Source organism: Lolium perenne, chromosome 4, assembly GCF_019359855.2.
Source record: "Lolium perenne isolate Kyuss_39 chromosome 4, Kyuss_2.0, whole genome shotgun sequence".
In the NCBI taxonomy this organism is placed as follows: Eukaryota; Viridiplantae; Streptophyta; class Magnoliopsida; order Poales; family Poaceae; genus Lolium; species Lolium perenne.
Window position 1 is genome coordinate 250,081,345 of NC_067247.2, and position 12,733 is coordinate 250,094,077.

Below are 12,733 nucleotides of genomic sequence, written 5' to 3' on the forward strand. Positions count from 1 at the left end.
AACGACCACACCGATCAATAATTTACTTAGCAACTCACAAAAATAAAGATGCTCCTGAAAATAAAGAGAAAAATGACCGTCTGGTAGGCAACATTTATGTGCTTTTTTTAATTTTGAAGTTGCAGTTTTCGGGGGTCTACTTACAAATTCAGTCTAGCAAGTATTATATGCAGGATTCTTTTCTTATAGGATCGATTGGAGGATCTAATAGCTCAACGACCAGAGTTGGGACAAAATGTCAATGGAAGAGTTGCATGGCAAGGTGATGCCATGCAGGAAGTGTTACGGGAAGAAAAGACTGGACAGGTTCATGGCATGGGCTTGCTTCCAACTCCTAAGCAAGTCTATGGTCGGACACCACGGTATCTCAAGAACATCAATATGACTACAACTGATGGACCAACATGTGGAGGTGAAGATGATGTGTGTGGGGGAATTAGCAATGTTGAAGGAACATATAAGAAGGCTTGAAGATAGAAATAATAAAGGCCATGGGAATAACATAGAAGAAGAGGTAAATGAAGTTCTTCTCTCTTCCCTGTTATATGCATTTCTTTAAATATTTTACTTAGATTTGTTAGTTCTGTAGGACAATATATGATCAAACAATAATGTTATTTCTCAATTACCTGTACTACATGGTAAAACAAAGGTAAATGTTAATACATGGCTATATCGTTGCCAGTCACTTCAAACCTTGTATTCATATTTCAGTTTGCAGAGAGTCCAATGCAGTGGACCTGGACCTGTTAAAGCACACTCGCAGATGCAACATGGCGTATGTCAGGATAATTTATTGCTTTCACGTGAAAAGGTTATGGCTACTTTTACTCATGTCAGAAAAGATAGAATATAAAATAGTTACTTGCTTAACATTTCTGTGTCACCAAACCAGGATGGTGAGCATGACAATAGAAATCAATTACTTATTCAACAAAATTCATTGCCGGCACAAGACCCTGTTAGTGGTTCTATGCCAGAGGTAATATTCATGTGCTTTTGAGTTTTGAAGTTGCAGCTTTCTGTAGATCTGGGATATGCATATCACTCCATGTACTATTATTGTCTCGTGTAGGTGAGGGAAACGAGAGATCATATTTATGAATCTTTTGCAAGATTAGACCAGCGGGGGACCAGAAATAAGCGTGGAAGCTCAGTACCCTCAAAACCCTCAAAAAGACGGCATACTTCTTCACTCAAGATAAATATCCGCACAATATCTACAATCGCCAAGTTATTTTCTTCTGGAGTTACACGAGGTTCCCTTTAATACCTGGTATCACCAAAATGGCATTACAAAATGTAGTTGCAGATTTATCGATGTTTTCCTGTAACCAACTTCATTTATTATTTTCTTGTGTAATCACTACTGTGTCAAAACGGAACTTCGTATACTAAATTGGTAGCGTATATAGCTCATCATTAATCTTCTAAGCATGTACTTTCTCTTGTTATTACTATTAGTATTAGAGATCCAAACAGACTAGTAAGTGGGCACGTGCACGTCTCTACTGAAATAAATCTGTTATTGAGATGGTTATCCTTATGCTCACATAGTTTTGTTATCATAAATTATTTTCTACCACATAATATTGTTCAAGCATGACAAAATAAAATCACATTTAGCAATGAAGAAGGTGCAAATAATATAATTACCAACGAATTTATATGGCAACATCATCCTCATGCTTATATCTCTGCATTCTCAAAAAGTTGTTGACATAATATTTAACATATGGTAATAATTATTATGTGTGACTAGGGACACCACCTAGTAACACGGCCTAATGGAACACATCTCAAAATCTGTTACTATGTGGCCTAGTAACATTGTTTTGGACCCGTAGTAACACCACATGGTGTTACCAAAGCTCTGTCCTGTTGTAGTGAATAATGACAACCATAGATCGGAAGAGACTGACATGAAACCACACCAACTAACACGAAAACCGACCGGATCCAAGGAGATCCGACGGGCACACAACTCCACGCGCCCTCCGTCAGCGCTAGATGCACCCCCGGAGCAAGGATAGGGCGGGGAGGACCTTATTCTGACTTCAGGATGTAGCCGCCGCCTCACCATCCCAAAAAAGAGACTCAAAAGCAAACTAAATTAAGAACGAAAACTACTCGCCGGCGATGGACCGTGATCCACCACACCTCCAAGGCCCCAAGACAACCGGAGGTGGAGCGGACCAGCGGTATCGCCGGCGAGGAGGATGGAACCCTAGATGGGGTTTTCTGCTGCGTACCGGTTCGGTTCTGCTACAGATCCATTACCAACTATAAGACCATAAGCATTGTTATTGTAAGAAGGATGATAGCAATACTTGGAGTACATTGTTTGACTAAACAATGGTACTAAACAGACCCAAGTGATTGATTTGCTATGAGAAATATTCGTCGTTGTTAGTAGCTTTATCTTTAAATGTTATCTTATGTCAAAGTCAGACCATGAGAACACTTAGTGACCTCATACCGATTATGCTTTGATCTTATCAACCATATGTCTATAAGATTTATACTTTAAGAATGGGATTTTCATAATACTCAAAAATTAAGTTTCAGGTATACTCAAAAATATGTCTAGAAGATTTATACTTTAATAATGGGACTAAACAACTGGTTACAGGTCACATCTCCATCCCCTCCCCCGAGTGGATCGCCTTTTCAGATTTGAAAAAAATAAAAGAAAATGATAGAAACATCTAATTTTAAAATCCTTCAAGATGTCCATATATATGTAATCTAGTTATAAAAATTAAGAAACATGAATTTCGATATATTTTGACAAAATGGCGACATGTTTCGGGTAAATGGCTCTGAATTTTGCATATACGACCTCCGATGAAAATAAAATTTATATGAAAATGTATCTACAGAAAAAGTTACATCTGATTTCAATCGCCTATGGCCACTTAAATTTTTTTATATTCCTCAAAATCAAAAAGGAAAATAGAGTTTTCTAAGGTTTTAGATTTCGATGCAAAAAAATTTAAAAGACAAAAAACTTGGTGGTGCGCCGGCGGTAACCTACCTATTAGTTGAAAACCAGTCGGCATCCCATCCTCCTCCTCTTCCCCTTCTCCACATTCCCCTCCTCCTCTTCCACTTCTCCACCTTCTCTCCTCATCCTTCTCTTCCCCTTCTCCCTCCGGTGCCCCATACTCTCCCTCCCCCCGGCGCCCTTCCTCTACCTCTAGTGACCTCGTGCTCCAGCTACTCCATCCGGTGATCACCTTCGAGATGGATGCCACCTCCTCTCCCTCCCTCTAGCATGAAACCCACATCCACGGTTCCCAAGCGACAACCAGATCTGGATCTAGGTTTTTTTTATTCTGAAAAATTATCGCCGGCGTACCATACTGGTGCGACAATTATATATGTTATTACCTCTGGCACACCATCCCGATGCACTGGTCATAACGCGTTATTGTCGTCGTGTTACCGCTGGCATGCACTAGTGCACCGGCGTTAACTTTTTTGGTGCGCCTCGATATCATTTTTCCTAGTAGTCTAACTGATATTGTGATCAAGGAGTTGATTCATGGGAATACCTAAGAATCTCAAATCGGATTAGCAACATATCGTGAAGAAAATCGGATTAGCAACATATCGTGAAGAAAAGGGATTAACGTATGTAGTAATACAGAAGGTTTGTTCATGATTTACTCGAGTATGCAAAGGAGCCATCGCAGACGTCCATGTCTCTATTTTATTATTGATATAAAGGTGTTCGGAGTGATGATTGTGGATCTTCTGAACCTGGTGGGTCATGGGCTTAAGGTTACACAATCTGTCGTGAGAGTTCTATTTATGGTATGTAGTTGAGAGAGTACCTGACGACATCAAAATAGTTTTGGTAGAGTATCGGAGTCATTACAATGTTATCGGAATAGTTCCGGAGGTTCATTGAAATAGATCTAACATTAAATATGAGTGAGAGACTTTATTGGAAGTGTTATGGTATCTTCGGGAAATTTTCTGGAGTGAACTAAATATGTTTCGGGATTTATCAAACAAAAAGTTTTGGTGAATTTATATAGAGGAAATTCGGGTTCATGGTTTTACTACGAAGTGCAGCAAGGTCAGAGGGGGCGGGGGGGGGGGGGGGGGGGGGGGGGTAGGTTGTGGCCTAGTGAGGCGGCAGCCAAGGAAGGGGCGGTAGCCAAGGAAGCCTTTGGCTGCCCATTGCCCATGTTGATCCCCCTTACCCCCTATATAAATAGAGTTCCCCCTCTCTCCCAGATCATCTAGAATTCACATGAGTTCTCCTCATAGCCCCTCTCTATCTTTCTCTTCTCCGTATACATCGGAAGGCTGCACCACTCTCACTGCTAGACCTAAGTATTTGACGGTGAAGCCATCGTAGATTGTACCTCCGTGCACGTGGATACCGGTAGAGGAATCGTCTGTTAGATTCTTTGGAAGCAAGGAGGAGATATCCTCACGACTGGGAGGAATTTTCCTAGCTGCGCGGATTGCCTATACCATCACCATTACCGAGATCTTCCACCCTACTCGATGAGTTACCACTATTGAATCTTGTTATCGCATCTACATAGCATATATCTTGGGCAATCGTGTAGAATGGAAATTTTTGTTTTACATGCATGTTCCCCTTCACGAACACCTCTAGGGACGGAATGCCACATGGCGCCGACATCACTAGATCCAACCACCAATGCTAGATCATGGGTTTTCACCTAAAGAAAATTCCGAGCAAATCCAAAACAACACCTTCAACAAGGAAACTCTGCATGAACGTCGTCTCTGCCATGTTCAACTAGTACGGTGGAGATTGGACCTAGAATTTTCACCCTTCGAAACTAGAGACCCAACACTCAAAGATCGCCACCTGAGAAAAGACACTATATGTTGCCACCACCTACCAATCCATCTCGTGAGTGCCAGAAAATAGCTCTAGTACGGCAGCAACAACTGCATCCTAGTTGGTTCTCCGAAGCTCACTTTAGCCTAGGAGAGTACGATGGTATTGCAATTTATGAAAATTCTGCCAATTAACTATGACCTTATAAAATCACTTGCATGTCCACATTTTTTGCTTTCTTGGTTAAGGGTAATAATTTATTAATATCAAGAACGTATCAAGTACGCAGTCTCCGCAACAACTCAATAATAATAGTAACTTCAAACATGGAGAGGAAGTACACAAAAATATTTATTAAAAACAAAAAGCCAAAATCCTGGACACCTAGCAACCAGCATCAACCACAGCTCCGAATCGAATCGCACTAACCGCCAGGGGCAAAGCTCCCAGGGGCCAGGTAGGGCAGCTGATCTACCTTGATTTTTGGTGAGTACATTTAGATGCACGTGTTTCTTCCGAATAATTTGAGTGGTTATACATCAAAATTAAACTCCATATGAGAAAATTATACATGTTTTAGTCAATATTGCGCAAAACTAACTTCGGACGAAAAACTGGAAGTAGGTACCAAAAAGATAGACTTATTTTCTAGGGCAATGTAAATAAGATTGCTTGCCTTACAAAGATTTACCATGGATCTTACTATACACAAGATAACTTCGGGCTATTCATGATTCATACCAAGAGAACTGGAGACTTAGAGATTTCATGATATTTAAAAGGCACATCATGTTTCCTCCTATTAAATTATCACCTTATTGAGTTGGTGTTGCTTTTACCGGTGACGACCATGACAATTTTAAGGGATTTTCCGGCGATAAGGATCATCAAGACCGAGTTATGCATCGAGCAAAGGATATTCAACAGTTAATCGATAGAATTACAAAAGATCTTTTTTAAGTAAACTTTGCCATTGAGCTAGTATTATTGGTATGTTTTTTGGATCTACTTACAACCAGATGTGCTTCTATTTTTATTGTACAAAATGATTGTGTTAGAATCACATATAACATTATTGTCTTGGAACTATGTCGGTATTTGCATCATTTTTTATGTTTGCTATCTTAAATTATTTTCGTCCTTGGCCTGCTAACCGCTACTAGAAGGTTCGCCTAAATGACCACGCTAAGTGTGTCTTTATCGCCTGTGGTGCTCGTTGCATGTATAGTGTTTCCTTTGCGTAATTTATTAGAGTCCAGTCTGTACTCTGTAGTCGTCGACCAGTGTGTATGTGTTGACAATTTCAGTTTCCGCCACAGTAGCAATACACCAGCAGAACAACATTTTCTCATAGATATATCTGGTGGAACCTGCTTCCTTTTAATTTTTGGTCCTGAAAGATATAATGGAACCTCTTTTGGCTAGGTAGCTGGAGCCTGGAGATCCTTAGAGCAAGTACAATAAGGTACAGTCAGCTGGCTATAAGAGATAAAATATTATATATTTGCCTAGTTGGAGGAGAGAGATTAGGAGAGAGAAGAGAAGTGGGCTACTATCTAATAGCCAGCTCTAGCACGTTCTTCTAGGCACTATGTGAGACTAAAAGGTGGACCATGTATTGTTAAAGTACTATACTTTTATAGCTTACTATTGTACATGTTAGCTATAAGTTGACTATAGATGATGTGGCAAATTGTTATAGCCGACTGCCGGCTACACTATTGTTCTTGCTCTTAAGGATAACGTTTCTGTAGAATTAATTTGATTGACCGTTTAGCTGCACCATGAATGCATGCTCGCGATGCGATTCAACGGTCAGGCTGGTATATACAATATCCTCTCTGATATCGATCATTCATGATCATCCAAGAATGGCTGCCCCCGGATCGATTTGACATAGAATAAAGAAAGAACGATCAATGACTTGCACTGTACCAAAATGCGACTTTTGTTGACAAAAAAGGATGCTTGCTCATATTTTCAGATCGGGTGGAGACGTGCACTTAATCAGCGCCCGAACTGGATCATTCATGGCGCCGTGTTGTTAAACAGTGTATTGATGTCACAGGTCAACGGATTGACAAAAAGTCTGCTAGCTCATCTTTTCGAATTCATTTTCTTTTTGTAGAAAGCAAGACAAAATCAGGAATATTACGTCCAAGTCATTTGACTAAGTAGATATATGCGCGCCACTACTCGAGTTACTCCCTCCATACCGGATTAAAAGGCAAATCTGGCCTTTAGAGAGAAACCAGTTTATTAGGCAAATCCCGAAATTAACTCCCTTAATTAACTACTCCCTCCGTTCTGATTTACTCTACATTCTAGAAAAAAATGAGACAAACTAGTATTGCATTTATTAGTACTCCCTCCGACCCAGGGCATAGGGCGTAAAAATCTCAGCGCAATAATCAAGGAAAGGATCGGTGGAGAGTAAAAATCGGAAGGTTTCCAAACTTGCCCCTGCATGCACGCGGTGTAATATCCCGCACGATCTCTCGACTCCTCGTTTCTCGCAACCGACGCCGCCATCGCTCTCTGTCTCCTCCCTCGTGCTTCTCCCCGCGCCATCGCCTTCAATGGAGTGGACGATCCAGGGTAACCGATTGTGCCCAATCGGAGGGGAAAAGGGTCATCAAGGATTGGGGAAGAATCCATTGCCATGGATCACTCTGAAATCAGACGGTGAAGATGAAGTTGAGAGGCTAAGATGGGGCAGAGATTGTTTCAATTCCGAAAATTCGAGCTCCTATAAGAGCTTCGCGCCATGGACGCCCAGTTCGTCATCTTCTACCTCTGGTTCTTCCTCTTCTTCTCCCTGTGTTCATCGTCGCACATCTTGATTTGAATGAACCAATCAACTGGGATGAACTGGAAGATTTCGATGGGGAAGCTCGGGAACTTGCTGGCGATTTTTTCTTTGAGGTGGAAAGCGATGGAGGTTAATTTTCTTGGTCGATTCCGTTCTTTGGTTCTTCGCATTATTTTCTTTGAAGTTCATTGATTCTTACCGGGTTTTGTTTTCTGAGCAGATGACAACAGCGACGATGAACAGGCAGGAAATATGGACATGCAGGTGAATCGAGCAGGAGGTACTCTCGGCCTAACCCGCCTCCGTTCTGCCCAGAGATGGAACACGGGCGAATCGAGCACTGCCGGAGAAGGCCGTCGCCCGCACTTTGTGGGTGAGTCGAGCACTGCCGGAGAAGGCCGTCGCCCGCACTTTGTGGGCGAGTCGAGCACTGCCGGAGCTGGCCGTGGCCAAGACGAAGACGACGGAGCTGGCCGTGGCCAAGACGAAAACGGCGGAGCAGGCCGTGGCCAAGACGAAGATGACGGAGATGGCCGTGGCCAAGACGAAGACGATGGTGGCAATGAGCTCGTTCGATACCCTCTTTTCGACGGCGTCTTCATGTTCACCAGTAAGCCCATCGGCGGACGAGGCCGTCTTGGCCTATCCGGCCGTGGCCGAGGTAGCTGTCCGCCTTTTAGAGGAGGTGCGGCTGCTGGACGTGGAGGCGCAGGGCTTGGTGCTCGCGGTCGAGGAGCACCAGCAAGCCGAGGTGGTCGCGGACGAGGAGCACCAGCAGGCCGAGGTGGTCGCGGTCGAGGAGAAGCAGCAGGCCGAGGTGCTCGCGGAAGAGGGGCTGCAGCTGGCCGTGGAGGCGGTGATGATCAGGGACAAGATCATGCCCACGGACATGAGCATGCTGCAGGTACGTACTGCCATTTTTCATGCAAAATGTACTGTTCACATGCAATGGTAGAACTTGCAGTAGCACTCCTGGCATGAATTTGTTGCATTTTTTATTTACTGTTTGATGCAATGAACAAGTACTCCATTAAACACTTTTTATTTACTGATTGATGCTACTGCCATTTTCTTGCAATGAACAAGTACTCCATTAACCACTTTTTATTTACTGATTGATGCTACTGCCATTTTCTTGCAATGAACAAGTACTCCATTAACCACTTTTTATTTACTGATTGATGCTACTGCCATTTTCTTGCAATGAACAAGTACTCCATTAACCACTTTTTATTTACTGATTGATGCAATGAACAAGTAATCCATGAATCACATTTTATCTTGTGTTTTTTTTGCAGTTGTGCCATTAGGACGATTGGTGAACACCCGTAGAGTTTATAGTGACGACGACAAAAGAAAAATATATGCTGCCCTTCTCCGCAGAACCTCCCCGGATTGTTTGAATGATGGTGTTACCAAGGCAGTGGCCGCCGAGTTGATGGTACCTTTGAGAGTTGTGCAGCGTGTATGGTACGATGGTCTTTCCGGTATTGAAAATATTTGTAACAAAAAACCTTTGAATTGTTGGTGTAAAAGAGTGGAATTTAATCCCGATGAAATGAAACTAGTGCCACCTTCGAAGAGAACAACTTTGAAAGACCTAGCTTATGAGCTAGGCATGTCGAAGAGCACATTACAGAGGCGTTTCAAGGAGAAGGAGTTTAGGAGACACTCAAATGCCATCAAGCCTAGAATCACCGACGACAACAAGAAAGCAAGGGTTCGGTATGCACTATGTATGCTCGACCCCGATAGTGAAGATCCAAAATTTCAAGGCGGGTACAACATCGTGCATATGGATGAGAAGTGGTTTTACAAGACGAAGGGCTCTCAAAATTATTATTTGGGCAACGATGAAGAAGAACCTTACCGTTCATGCCAAAGCAAGCACTACATTGACAAGGTTATGTTCCTATGTGTCACCGGCCGGCCAAGGTTTGATGCGGATGGAAATTGTACATTTGATGGTAAGATTGGTATGTTCCCCTTTGTGACCGAGAAGCCGGCGGAACGTCGTAGTGGCAACCGCGCGAGGGGAACAATGGAAACCAAACCATTGAATGTTACACGGCTTGTTAGTCGAGAGTTCCTTATTCAAAAAGTTTTGCCCGCTATCAAGGAGAAGTGGCCATTGGAGGATAGATGGAGCCCAATATTCATTCAACAAGACAACGCGAAGACACATGTATTGCCAAATGATCCTGAATTTTTAGAGGCGGCTGCTGCCGGAGGGTGGAACATTAGCCTCATTTGTCAACCTCCTAACTCACCGGATACCAATGTCCTAGATTTGGGTTTGTTCGCCGCTCTCCAATCATTGTTTCAAAAAAAGTCTCCAACTTCTATTCTTGACATTCTCATGAAGGTACACAATTTTATGTTACTTTTACTTCAACCATTGCAATACTTCTTCTACTAATCTTGATATTGTAATGAAGGTGGAACAAGCATGGAACGAGTACCCGGCCGAGAGGAGCAACCGTGTCTTTTTGACACATCAAACATGCATGGTGGAGATCATGAAGCTTATGGGGGAGCACCGGTACAAGATACCGCACATTAGGAAGGGAGTTCTACAAAGATTAGGAATACTACCCGAAGTGCTACATGTTGATCACGCAATTGTAAACGCGGCTAGAGAGTTCATCATTTAGAGAAATGAAGTAGAGCATGCTAAGTTTGTTGTAATGGAGTTATCTTGTACCCCAAATTGTAACTTTTATGTAATGGAGTAGACCATTCTAATTTTTTTGTGATGGAGTAAAGCATGCAACCCGAAAATGTAATTCTGAATTGCCACGGCAGAATCCTGCCACGGCAGAGAAAATGGCCTGTTTTCTCTGCCACGGCAGAGAAAATGGCCATTTTCTCTGCCACGGCAGAGAAAACAGACCTTTTTCTCTGCCACGGCAGAGAATTGATCATCACTTTGGCAGATTTGACCAACTTGCATAAGGAATTGATCATAATTTGAGCAACATAAATATGGAAGTGTCCATAATTTGAACAAGAGAAATAAGCAAGTGCTCATAATTTCAGCAACACAAATAAGGAAGTGATTATAATTGGAACAACACAAATAAGCAAGTGATCCTTAATTTTTTTTGCATGACATAAATAAGGCAGTACACATCATTTCACATTGGGCAATGATCCTTGAACGCAAGTACTCCTAATTGCATTACATTCGGAGACTCCAACTTCTAGTCCTCACGATAACGGTAAACGCCATTGTCATCAACATAAAATTTGGGATGGTGAATGTCGAACATAACATCAAAGATAACTTGCTCACCGGCTGTGAGATCATCATATTCATAACCTCGAACTCTCGGCGTCTCGGCAACAACATCTTGTACTTCTTCTATGTCGGCAACATCATCTTGTACCTCTTCTATCTCGACAACTACATCTTGTACCTCTTCTATCTCGGCAACAACATCTTCTTCGACCCCTTCCATCTCCGCACCAACCACTTCTTCACCTTCCATCTCTGCAGCTACATGTTCTCCTCCATTGTTCACCATGTCAGGTTGATTTTGAACATCCAAAAGGTCATCCATTCCATTGAGCCATGCATCAAAATCATCCTGTACATTGATCATCCACTACATAGAAATCCTCCATGAAATTAGCCGCACATTAGCAGTAGTATTGCAATCTTAATCCATCAAGATCAACTAACCTGCATGTTATCGCGATGTTCCTCCATGAAGATGAGGTCGTCCTCCTCGACGGCGGCTTGCAGAGCTCCGTCGAACAGCTCCACCGGGAGGTCGCCTAGATTGCCATGCACCCTAGGTAGGGTTCCGCCGCCATGGACTAGGGCTGGGAGGCTGCTGCCCGTGCCTGCACCATCAGACGAGCATCCGCCGTCGTGCATCGCACAAGCGCCATGGACCAGAATCCAAACAGCCGCCAGCGCCATGGAACAACATCCAAGCAGCCCCCAGCCGCCAGCCCTAGTTCTCCCACCGAACAGCGTCACCATGGCGATCGCTCGAAGAAACGAAAAGAGGGAGGGGAGGACGAAGTGAAGGAGTGGAGGAACGGGATTACCTTCCCCGCCATGAAATACAGCGAGATTGAGATCGGCCGGATTTATTCGGCGCAGAAGACGAAGGGAAAAAGCTCTCGCGGGAGTCGATGGAGTTACTTCTCCTCGTTTCGAGGAAGACGAGGAAGTTTTGACGGGGCCGTGCGGGCGCGGAGCCAGGCGGGCACGCGACGTGATCGCTCCAGACGTGGGGGCAAAACCGGAAAATCTTGGTTAGGCAACAACCCACGCCTTAATCCCTGGGATAAATTGGAAAAAATTTCACGCCTAAAGCCCTGGGTCGGAGGGAGTACTACTTAGATATGTGAACAACCAATCCAAGCTACATTGAAAATAGCAACAATCAATAAAGAGAGCAAAACCACTTTGTTTTCAGTGTTGTTGTTGACTAAAAGCTAAAATGTAGAATATTTCAGAACAAATTTTAGAGCTAGAACGTAGACTATTTCAGAATGGAGGGAGTACAGCGCGTGAGGCTAGCCTATAGTCACCACGGTCCTTTCCTTTTTCCAAGCGTTTGCATGTCTCGTGTGATTGGCTCCTTCCAAACCGGTAGATCCTTTGCCATGCATGTCTCGTGTGATTGGGCCTCAATTACTCGTTCGCCTCCTCTAATTAATTACTCTAACGGAGCAAATAAGGAGCCAATCGTTGATTGTCTAGGTCCCGCTGCAGCAGGTACTTTGCCTTTTAATCCGGTATGGAGGGAGTATAGTATGCTTCGGGTATTAAAGAACTCCCAGACCACCCTTAAAGAAAAATCAAATCAACGACGGTAAAAGAATGGTTTGAAATACCGGAAATCCAATTTGGCTCCAAGACTCGATACTCTTATTGTGATAAAACACATTCTAAAATGCCAGAAAATATAAAACACGTGTATATCTAGATATTATATGCATCAATAATTAAGCATATACACGTGTAAGAGGATACAGAGGCTGGGGCGATGTTCCCATTTTGAAAGAAAAAAAAACGTGTAAGAAGATACATATGCAATTATATGGTAAGATTGATTCACGTTTCAATTTTG

At 43.0% G+C, this 12,733-nt stretch overlaps 1 protein-coding gene and 1 long non-coding RNA gene across 2 annotated transcripts; both read left to right on the top strand.

Annotated features, from left to right (window-relative positions):
• The first annotated feature begins 719 nt into the window (after nt 1-719).
• On the top strand, nt 720-1,201 carry LOC127329966 (uncharacterized). Its single transcript, XR_007869067.2, has 3 exons — nt 720-814; nt 896-982; nt 1,076-1,201. It is a non-coding gene; the product is annotated as an uncharacterized lncRNA (long non-coding RNA).
• Nucleotides 1,202-7,364: 6,163 nt separating this feature from the next.
• Nucleotides 7,365-10,436, top strand: LOC127328481 (uncharacterized). Its single transcript, XM_071829015.1, has 4 exons — nt 7,365-7,772; nt 7,864-8,547; nt 8,942-10,008; nt 10,082-10,436. Exons 2-4 carry the CDS (start codon nt 7,896-7,898, stop codon nt 10,295-10,297), a joined length of 1,935 nt encoding a protein of 644 aa, XP_071685116.1. The 5' UTR covers nt 7,365-7,772; nt 7,864-7,895; the 3' UTR covers nt 10,298-10,436.
• Nucleotides 10,437-12,733: the final 2,297 nt, after the last annotated feature.